Source organism: Pygocentrus nattereri, chromosome 8 (genome assembly GCF_015220715.1).
Source record: "Pygocentrus nattereri isolate fPygNat1 chromosome 8, fPygNat1.pri, whole genome shotgun sequence".
Lineage (NCBI taxonomy): Eukaryota > Metazoa > Chordata > Actinopteri > Characiformes > Serrasalmidae > Pygocentrus > Pygocentrus nattereri.
The window spans coordinates 36,707,218-36,731,119 of NC_051218.1; the positions used below are offsets into that span (position 1 = coordinate 36,707,218).

The 23,902-nt window shown below is 36.1% G+C and overlaps 1 protein-coding gene across 1 annotated transcript; it reads right to left on the bottom strand.

The window, feature by feature from the left end:
- Nucleotides 1-19,155: 19,155 nt before the first annotated feature.
- LOC119263834 lies at nt 19,156-23,771 on the bottom strand. The gene is made up of 5 exons (XM_037540371.1): nt 23,680-23,771; nt 23,226-23,573; nt 22,468-22,884; nt 22,161-22,204; nt 19,156-19,305 (listed from the first exon to the last, which is right to left on the bottom strand). The coding sequence occupies exons 1-5, from the start codon at nt 23,723-23,725 to the stop codon at nt 19,156-19,158; spliced, it is 1,005 nt and encodes a 334-aa protein (XP_037396268.1). The 5' UTR covers nt 23,726-23,771.
- Between the last annotated feature and the right edge of the window lie 131 nt (nt 23,772-23,902).

A 23,902-nucleotide genomic window follows, 5' to 3' on the forward strand; every position in this document is an offset into this window, starting at 1 on the left:
CTTGAGCCTGTCCCAGCTGTCACTGAGCAGAACACTACAAACACACACACACACACACACATACACAGGTCTATTAACGTCTTTCTTTTGCTCTGTTCTCTTTCCACCTTAAGCGTCTCTGGTGTGTAATCAGGTGTGAAATCTAAAAGCTCACAGTCAGCAGAGGACGACACGGTGTGAGATCTCATAGTTTGCCCTTATTAAAAAACCACATTGGTACTTCTGCACTGCTCACATTCTGTGTGAATTTTCCAGAGTGTCTGAAAAACTGACTTCTGTACCAAGTGAGAGAGAAGCTGCTGCATTAAAATGATAATAAAACGGAGTAAAATGCACAGTGTGCTGATCTGGTGTGGTACTAATGAAATTTCTGAAATCTTGGAACTACTCCAAGCTGAAGTAAAATGTAAAACAATCAGCAAGGTATCAAGAAAAACTTATTTTTTATTCTACTATTGTATTTTTAAAAAAATACTATTTTTAGATAATTGTGATGGCCCAAGGGCGGCACGGTGGGGTGGTGGGTAGCGCTGTCACCTCACAGCGAGGAGGCCCTGGGATCGATTCCCCGGCCGGGTGATCAGGGTCCTCTCTGTGTGGAGTTTGCATGTTCTCCCCGTGTCTGTGTGGGTTTCCTCTGGGTTCTCCGGTTTCCTCCCACAGTCCAAAGACATGCAGTCAGGCCAATTGGACGTGCTAAATTTCCCCTAGGTGTGAGTGACTGTCTGTGTCTGTCTGTCTGCCCTGCGATGGACTGGTGACCTGTCCAGGGTGTATCCTGCCTTCCGCCCGAAGACTGCTGGGATAGGCTCCAGCATCTCCCCGCGACCCTGACGGAGAAGCGGCTTAGAGGATGGATGGATGGATGTGATGGCCCAAGACTTCTTCATACCAATAAGAAAAATGTGGGTATACTGTAAATCTACCCATATACACTATTGACAAAAATATATGGACACCTACACATTACACCTACAGGAGCTTTTATGAAGCCCATTCTAAATCCATAATCATAACATTGAGTTGGTCCCCCTTTGGAGCTTCCAGTCCTCTGGAAAGGTTTCTACAATATTTTGGAGAGCATCTGGGAAAATTTTTACCCATTTATCCAGAAGAGCATTTGTGAGGTCAGACACTGATGTTGGATGATCCTAAAGGTGATTTATGGGTTTGAAATCAAGGCTCTGAGTGAGCCAGTCAACATCTTCCACACCAAAAGCACCCAACCAGGCCTGTATGGACCTTGCTTTGTGTATTGGGGCTCAGTCATGCTGGAACAGAAAAGGTTCTTTCCCAAACTATTCCCACAAAGTTGGAAGCACATAACTGTCCAAAATGTTGTGGTCTGCTGATGTAATACAATTTCCCCTCACTGGAACTAAGGGGTCTAGGCCAGTTTTTGCAGTGGTGGCATCCTATAACAGCACCATGGTGGAATTCAGGGAGCTCTTTAGAATGAGTCACTTATTCACAAATGTTTGTGCATAAATGTTTAAACAAACTGCAGGGTTAGATGCTTGATTTTATATACCTGTGGCAATAGGACTAAATACAACAACTAACTTTAATGATTGAGGTGTGGCCTAATACCTTTACATACATACATATATGCTATATTGCCAAAAATATCCGTTCATCTGCCTTCACACACGAAATTGAGTGATATCCTATTCTTAATCCATAGGGTTTAACATGATGTGCCCACCCTTTGCAGCTATAACAGCTTCAACTATTCTGGGAAGGCTTTCCACAAGGGTAAGGAGTGTGCTCCAGAAGCACATTTGTTAGGTCAGGCACTGATGTTAGATGAGAAGGCCTGGCTCACAGTCTCTTCTCTCATTCATCCCAAAGGTGTTCTATCAGGTTGAGGTCAGGAGTCTGTGCAGGCCAGTCAAGTTCTTCCACACCAAACTTGCTTTGTGCACTGGTGCACAGTCATGTTGGAACAGGAAGGAGTCATCCCTGAACTGTGATTTGTCACTCCAGAGAACACGTCTCCACTGTTCTAGAGTCCAGTAGCAGTGCTTTACACCACTGCATGCGACGCTTGGTGCTTGGTGATGTTAGGCTTGGATGCAGCTGCTCAACCTTGGAAACTCAGTCCATGAAGCTCTCTATGCTGTTCTTGAGCTAATCTGAAGGCCACATGAAGTTTGGAGGTGTGTAGTGATTGACTCTGCAGAAAGTATGTGCTTCAGCATCCATTGACCCTGCACTGTCATTTTACTTGGCCTACCACCTCAGGGCTGAGTTGCTGTCACTCTCAGTCACTTCCACTTTGTTGTAATACCACTGACAGTTGACTGTGGAATATTTAGTAGTGAGGAAATATCATGACTGGACTGCACAACTGGCATCCAATCATGGTACCATGCTGGAATTCACTGAGCTCCTGAGAGTGACCCATTCTTTCACTAATGTTTGTAGAAGCAGTCTGCAGGCCTAGGTGCCTGTGGCCCATGGAAGTGATTGGAACACCTGAATTCAATAATTTGGATGGATGATTAAATACTTTTGGAATGTGTGTATATGTGTGAAATTTATGGATCAATTTACACAGCTCTATGACTGTATACTTACTTTGACATATTTAAAAATAAAAATTGATGTAAAACTTTATACTATACACTCATTATTTAATATACCTGGCTTGCACTTACACTTATTGGTCACTTCATGATGTTGGCCTCATTTCTTCTGAAATCAAGGGTTTGTATAAAGTGTTTTATAGGGACTTTTAATAGCAAGAGGAGGAACATGTGGACTGTAGCTCCTCCTCACACCTTCAGGCTTTAACAGTTGATGCCTTAATAGTCAAAGTGTGGGGAGCACCCCCTTGTGGTGGTGGAAAGAACTACTGTTATTATTGTCCTCTCTATGGAACAGCACATTTTACGTTTTAGTGGGTGGCCTGAGAGGGTGGGGTTAATTAGAGATAGGTTGTCCCTTGTCATTGGCTTTGGTATTTACAGTGGTATGCAAAAGTTTGGGCACCCCTGATAATTTTAATGATTTGCCTTTATAAATCATTGGTTGTTTGGATCAGCAATTTCAGTTAAATATATCATATAGCAGATGAACACAGTGATATTTGAGAAGAGAAATTAAGTTTATAGGATTTACAGAAAGTGTGCAATAATTATTTAAACACAATTAGGCAGGTGCATAAGTTTGGGCACCCTTGTCATTTTATTGATTTGAATACCTTTAGCACTAAGTATTGGAACACAAATTTTTTTGTAAGCTCAGTGACCCTTGACGTACATACACAGGTGATTCCAATTATGAGAAAGAGTTAAGGTGGCCAACTGCAAGTGTTTCTCCTCTTTGCATCTTCTCTGAAGAGTGGCAACATGGGAGCCTCAAAACAACTCTCAAATGACCTGAAAACAAAGATTGTTCAACATCATGGTTTAGGGAAAGGATACAAAAAGCTATCTCAGAGATTTCAGCTGTCAGTTTCCACTGTGAGGAACATAGTGAGGAAATGGAAGACCACAGGCACAGTTCTAGTTAAGGCCAGAAGTGGCAGGCCAAGAAAAATCTCAGACTGGAAGAGGCGAATGATGGTGAGAACAGCCATAGTCAACCCACAGACCAGCTCCAAAGACCTACAACATCACCTTGCTGCAGATGGTGTCACTGTGCATTGTTCAATTATTCAGCGCTCTTTGCACAAGGAGAGGCTATATGGGAGAGTAATGCAGAAGAAGCATTCCAAGACCCACAGGACAATTTGGTAGCGGTTCCATCATACTGTGGGGTTGTGTGGCCAGTGCAGGTGCTGGGAATCTTGTTAAAGTTGCGGGTTGCATGGATTCCAGTCAATATCAGCAGATATTGAAGTATCCAGCACCAGGGCTGGATACTTCAACAAGACAACGACCCTAAACACTGCTCAAAATCTACTAAGGCATTCATGCAGAGGAACAAGTACAACGTTCTGGAATGGCCATCACAGTCCCCAGACCTGAATATTACTGAAAATCTGTGGGGTTATTTAAAGCGGGCTGTCCATGCTCGGAAACCATCAAACTCGACTGAACTGGAGATGTTTTGTAGAGAAGAATGGTCCAAAATACCTTCAACCAGAATCCAGAGTCTCATTGGAAGATATAAGAAGTGTTTACAGGCTGGTATTTCTGCCAAAGGAGGATCTACTACATATAGAAGTAAATGTTTCTGTGGGGGTGCCCAAACTTATGCACCTGCCTAATTGTGTTTAAATAATTATTGCACACTTTCTGTAAATCCTATAAAATTAACTTCACTTCTCAAACATCACTTTGTTCATCTGCTATATGATACATTTAACTGAAATTGCTGATCTGAGCAACCAATGATTTATAGGGCAAATCATGAAAATTATCAGGGGTGCCCAAACTTTTACATACCACTGCAAGTGCATAGAATGCATTTTAAGTATTTTTTTCACTTTCTGAGTTAATTTCTCTGGTGATGCATGCTATTAAGTTTCTCATGCAGCTCCTGCAGATTCAGGTGCTCTCCTTTCTATCGAGACTAAGGTCACTCCACCTGTACTGCTGATTCAGCACATATGCACATCCAAACATTTCTAGTGGCTATACACCAATGCAGTCAGCCAAATGCACAGCACATCCTCAATGTCAAAACTTATATTTCTCTCACTGGAGAGACAGAGTGAGATTAAAAGAGAGTAAAAGGTTTTAAAGGAGAGTCTAAAGGCTGGATGGGAATGTATTCAGCTTTGAAAAATGAGGCCAGTGGTTTTCAGAACCGTGGACAGCAACATTCATCTGTTTCAGCACCATGGACAGAGGTACTGCAGACAAAGCCAGTTGTTTTGGGAATGCCCAATGTAGATCTCCACTTCTAGTTTCTGGTAGCCAACAAAATGTAACATACTATATGATATGTTTGTAGACGAGGAGGGTGTGCATGTCTTTATGAACATTTTTAATATAATTTTGATATTTCATGATTCAAACCAATATTATATATAATTTAGTTAAACACTGAAATTAAGTAAATATAACTCATTTATTTTTTATTTATTTTGATGCGAATTAGTACATGTTTTGTAATTTGATATGTGAAAATCACTAATAATAAATAAGTGCTTTGGTTATGCTCTAAGTTAATATATAAGTTAAGAAAAGGTCCACCTTAAAGGTGACTTCCACATATTTTATATTCATTTAATATGTTTCTATTGATAAATCTCATTGACCTTGCAGTTTTAATATTGTAAAAATAAAATAAAACACAGTAGATGCCACAAGGTATGTATTATTTTATTCTAATATTTATTACTAACAGTAATTGAAATGGCATAAGTGTGTTCTCTGTAGAAGATGCATAACTAATTAATCAGCAAAACATAGAATTTAAACAGGACACACAGAGTAATGCATACAATTATACTTCAAACACACTACAATAATATTAAACCCAGAAACAGAAACATGACATTTTACAACTTTTATAGACTTTTTTTATACTTCTGAATATTTTTACTCCTGCAAAGGACACACATGGCTTCCACCCTGACTGATCTAACGTAGCTTTTCTTCAATGCAATGTTTTTCATTTCAAACACAGACATTCATTATTTCACAATTCAATTATCTTTACTGGAATTCAGCCCTACAAATATCAGCCATTCATATAAAGTCTTAGTTCTTTACAGGTTCTGAAGGATGAGTACATCCTCAACCTACCCACAATCCACCTTAATGTTGATTTCTAAAGTGAAAATAAGTTAACAAATCCACCAGAGAGAATAGGAGACAAAGACTCACCATTTCACAGTGAACGGTACTAACTGCATATAATTAGACCAGAGAGGTCCCCAAATAAATAAACCATAAAATGTACCTTCGTATTAGCACAGATCACATATTGTGTTTCCTCAATGTGTTTATTTTAACAAATGAACAGTAACTGTGCTTTAAAATGAGAGATGTGTGATTCTCTATAGAAGATGTTCTGCTTCTTATTTTCACTTTGAAAATCCATAAAGCCAGAACTTTTTCATAAGACTATTTTCAGGCCTTAATTTAGTAATATGTTGCTGGTCAATCTCAATGTTCTACACTCAATGTACTACACTGCAGTGAACGCAGCTCATATCTGCTGATCATCCTTCAGAGAACCAAGTCTTAATTTCAATCAGCAGAACAATCACTAACAAGAAATAAAAGCTACAGATTAAAGACTGGAGCTCATTTGAGGTGTGAAAAGGTCCAAATCTTCACTCATGATCATCTTAGGAAACTAGTGATGTGAGCGCTGAGCAGCAGCATTGGAGCTTCTCACGTGAGAGTAAACAACGTCTTCTGGCTCTTCTCTCTTCACTCTCCCACCTTTGGCTTTCTTCTCTTTGATGTGGATGGCAGCGTAATGCAGGTTCTCAGTGTTCTGCTCCTGTAAGAATGAACATCATCATTTACTGAAATATACTCCATATAAAACTTGAAGAGTATTTGCTGGGCTACTTCAAAATACTGAATGAATGTCAAAGAGAATCATTTTTCTATAGAAGATTAAATGTTTTACTGTTTGATTCCTATATAAAAGTTGTGATATATAAAAGTTGAAATATTAAATTTTGTTACATACAGGACAGACTGAGAACTCCTGATTTTGCCCTTCAGCAAGACAAAGCTTTATTTGAAGGAACGCATGTGGGTTTATTAATGTGTTTTTGTATTTGTTATATAATAAATTATTCTATGTAGTATTATATGTAGTAATGCACAATAAACACTTTCATATGAAAATGACCTTTACCCTATACCCTACCCTACCATATATACTGTAAGGTATGTTTAGTTTCTTTTAATTTCATCAGTTTTAGGCAGTGTCAGGTCTGGAGTTTATTGCATTGAGGTTAATAAGTCACTAATATGTCAAGATTTGTTCCATATTATAATGTATCTTCATGAACATTTATGCAAAGTTAATGCATCAGTTAGAATTTAACTAAAGTTAAATTAAAAAATTAAGTTAAACAAAATACACATTCGGTTAATTTCAGTCTAACAGTATTCCCAACTTCTATGTCTCTGGTTATTAAAAATCTTCGAAGTGATACTTACTTTAAGATATGAGTTACAAATTATTGAAAATTTCTTAAGCACTTTTGAGCCTTGAATACATGAATTTGAATACAATTTAATAAATACAAATCTACTACAGAATATGGAACAATTACTAAAGTGTCATTGACTCATTAAACTCTTATTAAATATCTGCCGCTATTTAGAGCCTATAGGAAAACAAATGTCGGCAATTTTACATTTATAAAATGGGAAATTAGATAATAATTTATGCTGGACAATTTGCGTAACAAGATATAGCTATATAATGATGCATTTATGGCAAAAATATGGCCATTTTTTTTTCTTTAATTTTCTTATTTCTATTTCTTTTCTTCACATCTTAAAGCAAATTGAAATTGCATATTTTTATTTTATTGTGTTGTCTGTGGATGTGTTAACTTATTTTCACTTAGAAAATCAGAAAAATGTCATGTGACTGTTCAAAGATTTACACATGGCTGATTATCCAAGTGTTCATTGTGCTTCATTATTAAAAGCATGGAGAACAGATACAGGCAGATTTATCACTTAAAGAAATTTCACCCATATCAGATCCTCAGTAGAAAAAGAGTAAGTGTATAAAGAGTACCTGTCTGGTGGTCCTTTCATTCACAGCCCCCCGCTGAACCTCCTCTGTAGAGCAGATAACACTTCACAATCACTTTCAGATACAGTTTAATGAGGCAGAACTCGTTTGAAAGCATTACAATTATTTTCTTTATATTAAAATGTTCAGCTACGTGTCATAATGAACACTTACCACCAGCGCTGTGGTCAGATTTTCTCAGTTTATGGATGAAAATAGTTTGAGCGCAGATTACAGCCACACACACTGCTGAGAAAACTGCCAGAGTCAGCATTACAGGACCTACAGGATCTTCTGTAAGACAGGAATGATCAACACATTGTAAACATGAATAGAGAAATTCAAGCCATTTCCCATCTAACTATTTTAGTTTGAATTTTATGTTAATATTCCATCATTTACTTTTACTCTCTCATAGTACAGACAGATTTATTCACAGTGCTGATGACAAGAATCAAAGACTTGAAGTGTTTAGTGCCTCTAACAAGTCACTACCTTCCACAGCATAAAAGAAAATCTGAATCAGCCTTTATTTCCTCACCAACATTAAATTAATCAAATGAGCAAATATTCATAAACTTGTGTGGTTGGACTGGTGGTCATGGATAGTAAATAAAATATATGTTGCTGATATTATGACCCCTGGTTCCTATCAACACCACTGTAAATAAATTAGCATAAAAAGTTTCTCTACAATGAACCATTTCACTCCATCACTCTGACTAACTTTGCTTCATTCATTTTCATTTCATTTCAAGTTCAGTTTGAACTCAAAACTATGAACTAATGTCTATTGTAACCCAGGTGAAAGTAGTCATTGGTTATTAAATAGTTATTAAATAAGAATAAATATCAAGCAGAAATTCATCAATTAAATAATTTACTTTAGTGATATTAAAACATCTAAAATAGATAAATAGAATTAAAAACATTATTTCATGGTTTTGGTCATTTATTTTATCATTGGTTGAAGTTATATATATCATATCAGGATATATCATATCTATCAGCAAATCACCGCATTGATGGTCGTTCTCTCCCGGAGGATTCTGGTGTAGAATCGAGGAAGCAAGAACGGGTGAAGTCACTTTGAGAGTAGCGCCAGTAAGAAGAAAGAAATCTAAGTGTATTTGACTATTTATTTTGTTTCTGTAAGAGTTTTGTTTACCCTTCTGTCTATGTCGATAGACTGTGGTTTTGTTCAGCGTTTTAGTTTGAATTACTCTCGAGAATCGCGGAAGAAAAGTGAAGTTTTGAGGAGCACGCATCCAGCGCGTGATCAGGGAAAATAGATGGCGAGCCACCAGAGGTAGGAGCTACGACTGGACTGTGTGTTTGTGCGTCGAAAGAAACGTCTTTTTTTCTCCCATTCGGGGAGAGTGGACATCGCAGAGAAGGCCGGGTGCTTCAGCCTTTCCCTTCCTCTCCCTGCTGAGGATCTATCACCAACCGTGGTAAGACTGTTCAAGTTTGAACCGTTACTTTCTCTCTGAATCACGTGAGCAGTGCGTGGCGTGCTCGCGCTGCTGAGTGAGAGGGAGCGTCTCCCTTTCATTTGCTAAAGGACTGTTTTGCACTAAGGACTCGATTTAATGGACATTGATACAGTTAACCGTTTTATGGTTCATGTTATGTATATACTTTGAACGTGTTTAACTGTAAGGTTGATTGATACTGCATTTACTGGTGTTAACTTTCGGGCTTAGTGAGATGCCCTATGGTTTTTCTTTGGTTGTAATAACCTACTGATAGAGGGTAATACCAATTGCTTTTGATTTAGTTATAACAAAAATAGGCCTAAACTGATTAACATTGAAGATGGATAATTAAAAATAAATTTAAAAAAATAGTTATATCAAATAACTGCAAGCTAATACTAGAACACTAATAAGAGCTCAACTGAGATACTAATTAAACTACTAAAACCAACTAAGTTAAGTTAACTAGAGGTTAAGAATTCAAAAAACGGTTTTCCTAACTTAAAGGGTAACTGAGTAAGACTTGTTTGACTCTCTTTGCATTCATATGCAATTATTTATCTCTGTTATATGTCGTGTCTGTAATGTCTTGAAGGATCCTATTTCTTAATAATACATTTCTACTACTTTTCTTTTCTCTTTTATTTTTGATAAAGCCGGCAATTCTAAACTTAACTTTTGGTCTGTGGTGTTTTCTCCGTTTTCTATGGTCAATTACAGTTTAACCAATTACTGCTCTTTTACGAACCTAGATCTAGTCCAACAACAACAACTGTCTTTTAACATTGTAGTAAGTGCTACACTATACTCTATAAATAATATATGATGTGTGGTCTTACAACACAAGTTACAAAACCTGTTTCTGTCACATTTTCTATTTTCTCTTTTGATGTTGATACATATCATTGACTTGAAGCTTTGAAGCCCAAACCGTTGATAGAATTACACATAAATAAAACAAATATACTACAAGTTCCTAGTAGTACACAGGAACACTTACTCAGTTCTACTGATGTTCCATTGCCAAAGATGATCTTCCCACAAACCGCCACAGCGCAGTAGTAAGTTCCAGTGTGGTGATGGTCGAGGATGTTCTTAGAGAACTCATACAGAGAGCAGCTTGTAGAAGAGCTGATCTCACACTGACGGCTGCTGCTGTTCTGATGAGTGTAAATGATTTCAGGAAAGGATTGTCCTGCAGCAGCTCTGAACCAGAGCACTCGGAGATCTGCAGCTCTGAACTCAGAGAGGACCGTGCACTGCAGAGTGACCGAATCTCCTGGAGAAACTGACCACCGTACTGCAGTTTGGAGCACTGAGATGTTTAACTGCCCTGGAAAATAGAACACAGACAGTGGAAGTAATTATATTAAATAGTATCAGTGTCATCACAGGATAAAACCTGTACAATAACAGTATAACACTAAAAAAGTGCAGATATTAAGAAGCTAAAGTGTGTTTATAATAACTAATGGACATCTACAGAATCATAATATGTATATTTTCACTAGAAATAGCAATGATGCATTTGAAACTGGCCTCAAATAACAGACTGTAAGTATGTTCAATGAAAAGGCAGGTTTATTTATAATATTTCAAACACGAGAATGATTCAGTGCTTTAGACTCAAAACTGAAGCAGAAAACAATAAATTAATATTTTACCTGTGACCGCTAAGAATGTAGCAGTAGTGAAGTCCAGCATTTTCTCTCCAGATGCTGCACAGAAGTACATTCCTTCATCTTCTTTAGTGACGCGTTCAATACTGAGAGAAATGCCACTCGCAGTTCCGTTGAGTTTAAATCTCAATTTGTCGAGTTGATCTGAAATCACGGCCGACTTTCCCACTAACTGTGATCCCACTTCCAGTGGCGCATGCTCCAGTCTTTGTTTGTAACACGTGTACCAAACCTCTTTAATAGAGTTGTCTACAAATGTCCAGGTGAGATTGACCGCTTCACCAGCCTCAGCTGAGATGACCAATGGCTCTGAATGACTCACTGCTTGAGCAGAATCTGTAGAACAAAGTTCAGTGAATTTAAAAAAAAAACAAACTTGAATATATTTAAAAATAATTAAAAACAAAAACTTTTTTATGGTAGCTTTATGAAACTTACCTATTCTGTAGAGAAGTAAGATGATCATCACAGCTGGATCCATCATCAGTAAAACAACAGTTATAACTCAAAGGCCAATATTCTGAATTGTGGCACTGCATAAAGCGCCAAACTACATTAGCTTCTGGGGTCTTATACTGAAGCTCATTGGCTGTTAAAAGTCACATGGTTCTTTCTGTCTGCTTGACTTGATCTGTTTGACCACAAAACATGCCCTGTGCTCTGCGTGAGCTCTTATCAGTAGTTGTGGTTATTATTGTCTTAGTCTTTAACAGAGTCTGTTAGCAGCTCTACAGAGAAACGCTCATATATGAGGAGCTCAGAATATCTACTTGTGAGAGTTTAAAGACCAGATTAACTGCAGAAATAGGGGTCTAGGATTGTTTTGGTTTTTATTAATACAGTAAAACTTCACCCCTGTTTTAGAAATTAATATACAACTTTAGGCTGCAAACAAATTTTTGTTCTAAATATATTATTAACAAAATTAACATTTAGTTTTGCTCTACATATAGGTTACTTTCTGCCAGTTTCTTTTGACCCCCTTCTCATTCTTTATTTATTTGGGTTTCTTTTATCATTTTATTATTATTTTATTATATTTAATTAGTAAATTAGACTTTTAGAATTACAAAATAATTTGTATTTGTATTTGATTTGTATTTAAAAAAAAAATATTATTAAAATTCAGGGAATGTTAGTGATACAGACTGACATTAATTCAATACTTTTAATCTGTTTATTTTGATTGATTCACCACATGTTCACACAACTTAAACAGAACTTTTCAAAATATGCAAAAAATAAAACACATAAAAATGGAGATTTAAAATTTTTTCCTGACAGTGATGATATGAAACTAGAAACTGGTAAATGTAATATGACAGTCTAAATACCCCCTCAATGACAAAGTGGAGGAAGAGAAGCTTCATGAAGAAGCTAAATTTTTTAAATGTAAGTTCATGTAAAATACATACAGTGTAATACTAACATTATAAATTATTTTAATGTAAGTTTTACATACTTCCATTTAATTCAGTGTGAATCTTCATAGCACAGCCTTTTGCCAATTATGTTCACTACACTTGCAAACTAGCAAATAAACTTGGCTTGATTGTGTGGAACCACAGCAAGTTAATCAAAAACAACTAGATGCTTTTGCAAAGAGAAGTAAACGGTAAAGACTTATTCTAGTGAGTAAAACAACCATTTATAGTAATTTTACTTTTGAGTAAAACATATTCTACAATTATTCTTGTTTAAAATACCATTAAATCTGAATTTCAAATCTATATATTGTTGTCTCATTGCAAAAGGGTTTGATTTGTTTGAAGTGTTTTATCTTTTTCTTCCAAATTATAATTAAAATCAGGTAAAGTAACAAATCTAATGCTTCAAATGGAAATAAATATAACATCACCAGAGTGGCCTCTAAGTTACCTATCAGAAGACATTCAGAACACATTCAGAACACTTTAAAACTCAGCATTTATTTGCATCTTGAGAGTCATAGCATGTAATAAAAAATCCTTCCATCTTAAAACACATCACACATATAGAAAATCTACAAAGAACACATTTAAATCTGTTTGTTTTTTTTTCTACCAATTTTTGTGTACATCTATATGTATTTGCTGAAGTTAACTGCCATAACTTTGTGGAGGCCACATTTAGTTTACTTTTTTTCCCCAGTATGTTAAACAAAGCAAATAAACAGTAACTGTGTATATAGATCTGTTCTCCCTACAGCCTGAAACACGTCTTCTACATTTCCATTGAGAGCGAACAATATCAGACACCATCTGAGCTCATGAGTGTGTTTGTCACACATCTGAGTGACCACACACTCTAAAACTGCTCTCGCTCGGCTCCTTCAGAGAACTGACACTTCATACCAGACCAGACTGCTTTTTTTCAGTCATGCACTTTTGAGCACAGAGCAAAGTGAAGCACATGATTGTAGATCCTGACTGAAATCAGCACAAACACAAATAAACAGATACAGATTACAAAGCTGACAGTAACAGGAAACATCCCCAAACTTCACTTCTGCTGCTACAAGAGAAGAGAGTCCAGTGAGTCAGTGACTGTTGGGGTCAGTAACTGAGAAGTATCTGACTTCAGAGTAAACACTGTGTCCAGAGCGTCCACTCTTCATTCTCAGGCTTTTGGCTGCATAACTCAGCCCCACAGCAGCAGAGTTCTGTAGAGATGAATATGAAATATTAAAGGCTGAAGATTAGAGAACTCTATAAGAATTAAACAGCGTCAGTGTGGATGAGAGAACATGTAGTACCTGACTGGCTTTGTTCTCCACCACCGAATCACGATCTCTCCCTATGATGGAGTAAAGAAAGATCACAGTGTCATATTTAGAGTTTAGATCAGAGAATATGACCTCAGTGCTGGTCACTTTTAGTTACAGTCAGTTTGACTAGTTAATGAACACCAAATGATCATTTTACTACTCTTTTGTTAAGAGATTGTCAAATGTGGTATAATAATAATTATTATTATAATTATAAGTATTATTACTAGTATTACTAGTATTATTATTATTATTATTATTATTATTATTATTATTATTATTAAGTCAGTAATGTGCTGTCAGTACTGGAGTAATATATTCTCTCTCCTGTGTTGATGTAAAAACTCTTTCTGCTGATTCTGTAAAAGCTGTAGTTTATACTCTTTTTGGAGATGCCAGAGAAAATCGCATTACAATAACTCAAACTGGAGAAAACACACTCTTCAGTCATCGTATTAGCTCCGTGCCATGTGACATATTATGACTAATGTCATAGTTTTTTGTGTTGTATTCTAGTAAAGGATCATTTCAAAATGCATAATCAGTCATTATTGATAAAATGCATAATAATAACATCATAAATAGCAGATTCATCTACACTCACCGCTGCAGGTTTGAATGGCCTGAATGCAGATCACAATCACACAGATTCCCAAAGCTGTTCCCAGATAGAACACGCTGGGATGCACAGGAACCCCTGCAAGATATTAATAATCAAAGTACACTAAAAACCTGCTAAGCAACAATGACTGTCACATGTTATGGCACCGCAATGACATCAATTAACCTCATGCATTTAAAATAACATTAACTGAACAGAAAGGTGATCAGAGCTTTAGTTCGATCTATAAATTATGTTAAAATAAAAATTCACACATTTTTTCTTTTCATTTATGTTTCATGGCAATATACTTTTCACTGAAACTCCATTGATGTCCAGTTGATGATGACATGTGCACTAATCCATTGAATCCACAAGGCTGTAGAATGTTGTCAGATTTGGAGTAAACACAGCACACAGATAGACTTACCCAGTTGTACTAAAGCTCCATTGCTAAAAAGGATCTTCCCACAAGCTTCCACAGCGCAGTAGTAAGTTCCAGTGTGGTTCTGGTGGAGGATGTTCTTGGAGAAGATGTACACAGAGCTGTGTGTAGAAGAGCTGATCTCACACTGACGGCTGCTGCTGTTCTGATGAGTGTAAATGATTTCAGGAAAGGATTGTCCTGCAGCAGCTCTGAACCAGAGCACTCAGAGATCTGCTGCTCTGATCTCAGAGAGGACCGTGCACTGCAGAGTGACCGACTCTCCTGGAGAAACTGAACCCCATACTGGAGTCTGGAGCACTGATATGTTTAACTGAGGCTTATCTGGTCAATATATTAAAGACATTGTAAGATCTTAGTGCATATATGTACTTTTCTTAGACAAGCACATGAGTTTATATGGTAATTAAATGTAAAATGGTCATTTATTACCTGTCACGGCTAAGAACGTGCCTTTAGAGAATGTAATGGTGTTCCCGACTACACCACAGAAGTACATTCCTTCATCAGTTTTATTAGTTTGCTCAATAGTCAGATCAAAATTCTGGATTATTTTCAATCTGTTTAATGAAGTAGCTGCTCTTTTTTCGGGTAACTTCACTGCCACTTCCTGCGGTTCCTGTCCAGCTCTCTGTTTGTACCAAACCCAACTCTTAACGCTTTGACCGGACCTTTCCACAAATTTACAGTGTAGAGTCACAGTTTTACCAGACTCAGCTGAGACAAATGACGCCTCAGAAAGTCCCACAGCTTCAACAGGATCTATAAGACAGGATTAGACTAGAGCTCAGCCAATAAAGACAATAGCATGTGACATTTTAACACACACAATAAACAAAAAATCCAAAAATGAAGAGTAATTGAGGATCCAAAAAGCTCCTAAACTTACATATCATATGAAGATGTAAAATCAGCATCCAAATCAGAGCCATTGTGTTAAATTCAAGCTGGTCTTATTTGAAATAACCTGGAAAGGAAGTAATTAACAGCAGCAACACACTGTATGAGCTGGCTGGGCTCAGGAGATTAAGCTCATTGGCTGTCACAGGAGATTTTTTTCTGCCTGCTCTTCTTTTCACTCATAATTGGTCACAAGAAGTTCCTTGGCCTCTTATCAAAAAGCCTCTTAAGCCTCTCCAGCAGAAGGTTGCTACATATAATAGTAACTAATGCATACAGAATGTTTTACTGAAGTTTTGTGATAATGTTTTGGTTTGAAACACATTTATTAAGTACATTCATGGTGGAGTGGTCCATGGGAAGTCCCCAAAGAAACCTTAAAGTAATAACAAACATGTAATAATAATAATACATGTGAAAGAAATAAACTGCAGTTCAGACACACATTTATAAATAAGTGTCCAAATGTCAAATGATACAATAAACAAAAGTTGAACATTAGCTGTAGTTTGTCCAAACTCTTTTTGGAGTTTCCAGTAAGTAATGCATTACAATAATCCAAAGAAGAGAAAACAAACACAGTAGTCAACTGTTTAATATTGTGCCATATGAGACGAAGTCCTGACCAAAGTTTTCTTCTTTAATGAGCAAATTCACATCAAAACAGCCTGAATAACTTTAATTACATCTCAGCAACTTAATTTCACAGAAACTAAGTGGAATTATGCCATAAATCAAATTTGGGAAATTAAAAAAAACAAGACCAAAATTATAAAAATAAATTTATGTAACTACAGAAATTGTACATTTCTCTTCAATATACATTTTCCAGTTTATTAGATGAGTAAAGAATACTTTCAGCCATTAATAAAAACCTCTGAGCAGATGTAGGATTATATCCAGGATACTGAGATATGTAATGTAGAATGACCAAGTCAGTGTCCTGTATGACAGGTAATGGTCCTGTAGAACAGAGTTAAATGACATGATGAGTCAGAAGGCGTGGCTTATATTCACTGTAGTCTCTGAATTGGGGAAAACACTATGAAACCACAGCAGAGACACAGAGCACAGCCAGGACTTAGACTGCCTCCTACTGGTAACAACAAGCTTTTATACACACTAATCGAAAACTAGAGCACATATAAAAACTCCAAGAACTTTAAAAAGACAAATATAAGAATAGAAATAAAAAAAAAAAAAAAAACAAATAATAATAACAAAAATACCCACTTTATGCGTGGGTCCTCTAATGACTGTGTAAATAAACATTAAATGATGTAACTACTAGACATGAATTCATTGTTACAGACAGATTACAAAAAATACAGATTTGTAATCCATAAATTGCTTTTCTGATTTTGTGTGCAATACAACAATCATTCAATGAATTACATAAATATGTATGGCCATCATATTACAGAATGGTTTAAAGCCAACAATTTGGTTGGGTGCATGAAAGTATATTAATGTGCTTAATTGCTATATATTAGGTAAATTGACATTTCCTGCAGATACACTGTAAATACTCTCATATTATAAGTTATTACACTTACTGTTACAATCAGAAAACGTTGTTAGAAACACAGTAGTTTGATTTTTACATGTTGTAATGTCATAAAAGAAAATGTACTTTCACAACTTTCAAAACATTGTTGTGTAATTTCATGAATAATAACTGAAATATTCTAAGCTTTTAATATACTTTAATGTGAGATCATTTTTGTAGCATTTCAGTTGGTACATTCATTTTAACACACTGTGAAGGGCAAATGGAGCTTTCAAACTGAGTTTAAAAAGTTAGACAAACATTTATTTTTTATGTTTTATATTATATTTAATATATTACATGTGGTATAAACAAAAGCCCTTGATAACTTGCTGAATTAGTTATGATGACATTTCCAGTTCTATCTGTTCTCTCTTATGATGAGCCTTCATCTTCCCACTTTACTGACTGCTTGTAAATGAGAATCATCAATGGAAGAAAAAATGACCAAAAAATATTAGTTAATTCAATAAATACACATTATCTATTGAAGACACACTACTACTAATTTAACAGGTCTTTAATGTTGTTTTTCCAACAAGAACAAATGACCTGCACTGAAGAGAAAACAGCAACACAGAAGTCATGAATATCAATTGATGAAAACAAAATAATATCATCCATTACATTATGACATCTTAATGCAGTTCTTCTTCTTCTTTCAGCTGCTCCCTTTAGGGGTCGCCACAGCGGATCATCTGCCTCCATCTTGCCCTATCCATTGCCTCCTCTACTTTCACACCAACCATCTCCATGTCCACCTTGACCACATCCATAAACCTTCTCTGAGGTCTACCTCTTCTCCTTCTACCCGGCAGCTGAATCTCCAATATTCTTTGCCCAATATATCCACTATTCCTCCTCAACACATGTCCAAACCATCTCAACCTGGCCTCTCTGGCTTTATCTCCAAACTGCTCCACCTTCACTGTCCCTATGATCTGCTCATTTCTAATCTTGTCCATCCTTGTCACTCCCAACGAAAATCTCAGCATCTTCATCTCCGCCACCTCCAGCTCAGCCTCCTGTCTTTTAGACAGAGCCACAGTCTCCAAACCAAACATCATAGCAGGATGCACTACTGTTTTGTAAACCTTCCCTTTCACTCGTGCTGCTATCCTTCTGTCACACATCAGCCCTGACACCCATCTCCACCCACTCCATCCTGCCTGCCCTCTCTTCCTCACCTCTTTTTTGCACTGTCCATTGCTCTGGATGGTTGACCCAAGATATCTTATGATATCTTAATGCAGTTATGTTAATGATATGAGAGTGAAACTCCAGATCCATGTCTTTGAATTTGGAGCTGACTGTATTCTGTTCCCAACTTATTAGAAAATGCATTTAACACCATTGACTAATATACTACATCTGTGAGCAGATGACTAATGTTTAACATACTGTGTAATGTGTTTCGTTTTTTTTCTTTTTAATTGGGGGGTTTTTTGATAATTTTACATCATTTAAATCAGACTAATATCATACACAAATTTTTATTTATGTTTATGTTGTTATGATATACAGAGCTCAATGTATTCTGAAAAATGTTTTTGCTAGGAAAATTATAGATCTCCATTCTACTTATTATGAGGTATGAAGAACATCACACACGAGAATTAAACATCTTTAATTTGAAGTTATCATTAAAACAGTACCTTCTGTATCAATACAAACCATCCAATCAAAGAAAATGACCAACTGGTTATCAGCTACCAGTCTGAAGCTGGACCAGTAACATCTATACAGTCATATCAGTATAGATACATACCAGTCGCAGTCACATGACGTATTGTTGATTTTCTTATTAAAAATATGTTTACACATTTTCAAAACTGATTGTTCTGTTTAAGTTTTACAGACCATGTTGTATGTTTTTTTATTTTTTCCCCCAGTATGTTACTTTCAGCAAATATAAGAATGGCAATAAAGGTCAATATTGACCACATACTCATCCTTCAGAGAACCGAGACTTCATTTCAATCAGCAGAACAATCACTAACAAGAAATAAACAGTGACAGATTAAAGACTGGAGCTCGTTTGAGGTGTGAAAAGGTCCAAATCTTCACTCATGATCATCTTAGGAAACTAGCGATGAGAACGATGAGCAGCAGCTTTGGAGCTTCTCACTTGAGAGTAAACAATGTCTTCAGGCTGTTCTCTCTTCACTCTCCCACTTTTAGCTTTCTTCTCTTTGATGTGGATGGCAGCGTAATGCAGGTTCTCACTGTTCTGTTCCTGTAAGAATGAGCATCATCATCCACTCAAATATGTATACAAACTTGAAGAAATTGCTGAGGTACTTCAAGTTGGCTGATGAAAGAGAATCAGTTTTCTATTGCAGGTAAAATGTTTTACTCATTGACTCAGACAATCATCTTAAAATAATGTAGAGCATGAAACTGAAAAGAAATATTAGTCTGTCAAATATAGGCCAGACTGCAAACTCCTGATTGTATCATTGAGCAAAGCAACATGACATAATTTGAAAACGCCTGTTGTCTTTTACATTGTATGTAAATTTCATGAAGAATGGACCAAAAGAAATGACGCGAAAATCAATTGGAAAAATTTCTACTTCCACTGACTTACATTAAACGTAAAAAAAAGGTTTTTTGCTTTCTTCTGTAAAGTTATCATTTTGGAGATACAAGGTTTTGTTCCACCAACAATGACACATTTATCATAATATATAAGCCTGTTCAGAAAGGAGGATCTAAAGAAAACAGAAAAGAAAGAGAATTGACTGCAATATAGTACAAATAACAATAATAATAAAATGAACAATCATAATAGTAAAATGTAAGAGTAAAAAACTTTTAAAATCAGATTAAACCAATAAAATGTGTTGAAAAATAAATACATTTCAGGATGGAAAATTTAAAAAAACAAACTTAAACAATAACTAAAGTTGAAGTAAAAGTTGATAATAAAATAAATAAAAAGCATAGTAAATAATATGGTAAATCACTGAAATCATGTAGAAAGTTAACTAGAATCTAAAGAAACTGTCAGGCTGATTGAAGCTGGTTAAAGACTAACTAAAGTTTAAAATGTTAATATAGTGTCAGTGAGTGAAGCTTCAGAGTTTCCTGTATTGAGTACCAGCTCTTGGGTGCTCTGTAGCTAAAAGCTCTCGACACCTGAAGGGTGATAAAATCACTGGAACAAGTCTGAGATCATGCATCACTAGTAATAATTCTTAAGGCAGAGTGGTAAACAGAGTCTATAGGTTTAAGACTAGTAGCAGATGCACATCTGTATATCTTTTTTCTTCGAGTACTTTGAGAAACACATTTTGTTACAATACAGAAAGCCACATTTTGCATCTATTTTTGCATAAGCTTGCTAACATAATGTGTAATATGTAAGTGCATTTCATCTAGCCATATGCCAAAGTCAGGGTTATGATGTTAAAAGTGCTATTAGAGGCTCTGGACAACAGCAAAAAATAATTTTTGTCAACATTTATGACTCGTTTATGATTGTTTGAGGCTGATTTTAAGGCACTATAAAATTATCATTAAAAGTAGAATGGTGTCAACACCATATAAAAATACTTTGCAATGAATAATGAACGTGGCTAAGCCATTAAGTATTACTGGCTCAAAGATTGAACTTGAAGGACCTCCTCAGTTACTGTGTTACTACAGTTACTGTGCCAGAGCTTTGCCACATTGCGAAGTACCAAAGAGATCATTTCTAATCCAGCTGGTAGCTCTGTGGTCAAAACCAATGTATTGTAGACTTTTTAAAAGTTTGGAATGGTCAGCTGTATCAAAGCTTTAGAGATATCATTAAAATGACTGAACAATGTTTCTATCCATTGTATGTAATATGTTTTAAAATAATCAGGGCAGCAAATTCAGAAAAAATTGGACCCAAACTTTCCTCTACTGGACACTTTTTTTAAGAAACAAATATTTGCGGTTTATCTTGTACGTTCAATAAACTCAAATTAGACATAATTTATTTGTGCATTCTTCATAATGATCCATATTAATACATAACTAGTGCTCTGTTTTGGGAAAATCACATGTAATAGTAGTATTAGTTATAAAAAAGCAAAATAGACATTTAAGTCCTATTTATGCAAATTACTTGAGGAAGTGTCAGGTCTGAAGTTGTTTATTATTATTATGACTATAATGATTATTATTAGTAGTAGTAGTAGCGGTAGTTGCAGTAGTACTAGTATTAGCAGTAGCAGTAGTAGTAGTCACTAATATTTCAAAATGTGTCCGATATTATAATGTTTTAGTCATCATTCATCAGACATGAGAAATCACAAATTCAAAACCAATTCCTGATATATGGGGGGGAAAAAATCAACATTTGGTTGGTAATGTGTTAATTTGAATTTTCAAATATTTCTACTTTGAATGTTTTTGACTATGAAAAATCCATGAAATGCTATTTAATTTAGAATATTGGTAGCCAATAGGCAAATTATTGAAACATTGTTTAACACTTTAAAACAGAACACATTGTGTTTTTATGATTTTTTAAGTTTTAATTACTTATTAAACTCATATTAACTCTAAACGAATAAACTCAAAAATCAAGCTGACTCCGTGTTGAGCCTATAGAGTCTATAGGAAGGTAAATGATGACAATTAGCTATATGTGACAGCATATTGTTGTTTGCAGACGTTTGGGCATCCCTGGTCAAAGACATGTTTTGTTTATTTTGAAGGTGATACTAATCACCCACAGAGAACACACTTCTACACATTTTAATGGAAGTAATAAATCATAACTGTGTTTATTATATATATAGTTTTTCCTATACATTAAACTCAGAAAATACATTTACAAGGTTGCATTAAAATGTAGATTTTATATACATATAATTCACCTTGTTCTCTGTTGAAGATGTGTTACCTTATGTTCCCTTAGGAAATCAGCAATACTATTATAAATAATATTTTCTTTTTTTAACTTTTGAATATGACTGAATATCCAAATATTTATTGTGCATGTTCACTAAGAGCTCCAAACAGAAAAAGGCAGATTTGTTGATTGAAGAAATGTTAACCATATAAGATCCTCAGTAGAGACCATGCAGTTCAGAGTAAGTGTATAAAGAGTACCTGTCTGGTGGTCCGCTCATTCAGAGCCCCCTGCTGAACTTTCTCTGTAGAGAAGATAAAACGTCACAGTCACTTTCAGATACAGTGGAGGCTACATTTATTTAGTAAGTCTATTTTCTTTCTATCTAAATGTTCAGCTTCATCTCATAATGAACACTTACCACCAGCGCCATGCTCAGATTTTCTTAGTTTATGGATTAAAATGGTTTGAGCGCAGATTACAGCCACACACACTGCTGAGAAAACTGCCAGAGTCAGCATTACAGGATCTACAGGATCTTCTGTAAGACAGGAATTGTAAACATACTGTATACATGAAAACAAAGTTCAAGCCCCAAAAAGCATTTTCCATCTGCTACACAGGTGCCTAGAAGTGCACAGAAAGACTTCCTCAGTTCTACTGATGTTCCATTCCCAAAGATGATCTTCCCACAAGCAGCCACAGCACAGTAGTAAGTTCCAGTGTGGTGCTGGTCGAGGATGTTCTTAGAGAACTCATACAGAGAGGAGCTTGTAGAAGAGCTGATCTCACACTGACGGCTGCTGCTGTTCTGATGAGTGTAAATGATTTCAGGAAAGGATTGTCCTGCAGCAGCTCTGAACCAGAGCACTCGGAGATCTGCTGCTCTGATCTCAGAGAGGACCGTGCACTGCAGAGTGACCGACTCTCCTGGAGAAACTGACCGCCGTACTGGAGTTTGGAGCACTGAGATGTCTGACTGCCCTGGAAAATTTAATATAAACAGTGTACGTATTTGTATTCAACTGTAACAGTATCATCACTGGATAAAGACAGTATAATAATAGCATAATTGTGAGATATGTGTTCTATTATGAATATAGACTGTGATGGTGCTAATTTATAGATATTTACAGCATTATAATGCTGGATATTTGCACTAGAAACAGCAATATTATATTTTAAACTGGCCTCTGGTAAAAGCTGTAACAGTATTTACAATGAAAAGGTAAGTTCACATACACAAGAACAATTCAATGTCCTTTACATTCTGCTGTAGCTGAATGAATAAGCAGAAAACTGAAGCAGAGAACATTAAATGTTACCTGTGACCGCTAAGAATGTAGCAGTAGAGAAGTCCAGCGTTTTCTTTCCAGCCTCTCCACAGAAGTACATTCCTTCATCTTCTTTAGTGACGCGTTCAATACTGAGAGAAATGCCACTCGCTATTCTGTTGAGTTTAAATCTCGATTTGTCGACTTGATCTGAAATCATAGCCGGTTTGTCTTCTAACTTTGATCCCACTTCCAGTGGCGCATGCTCCAGTCTTTGTTTGTACCACATCCTAACCTCTTTATTTGAGTCGTCTACAAATGTGCAGGTGAGATTGACCGCTTCACCGGGCTCAGCTGAGATGACCAGCGGCTCTGAATTTCTCACTGCTTGAGTAGAATCTGTAAAACAAAGTTCAGTATAACAAAAAACTTGCAATGAAACTTAAGACACAAACCATAATGAGCAATAATTAATACGAAGGTTTTTTTTTTGGGGTAAACTTACCTATTCTGTAGAGAAGTAAGATGATAATCACAGCTGGATCCATCATCAGAAAAACAACAGCTACAACTTGAAGGCAAATATTCTAAAGGCTGTAAATGACCAAAGCATCTTACTGCATTAGCTCCCTGGGTTCTTAGACTGAACCTCATTGGCTGGTAAAAGTCACATGGTTCTTTTTGTCTGCTGACTTGATCTGTTTGGCCACAGAAAGTGCTCTGGGCTC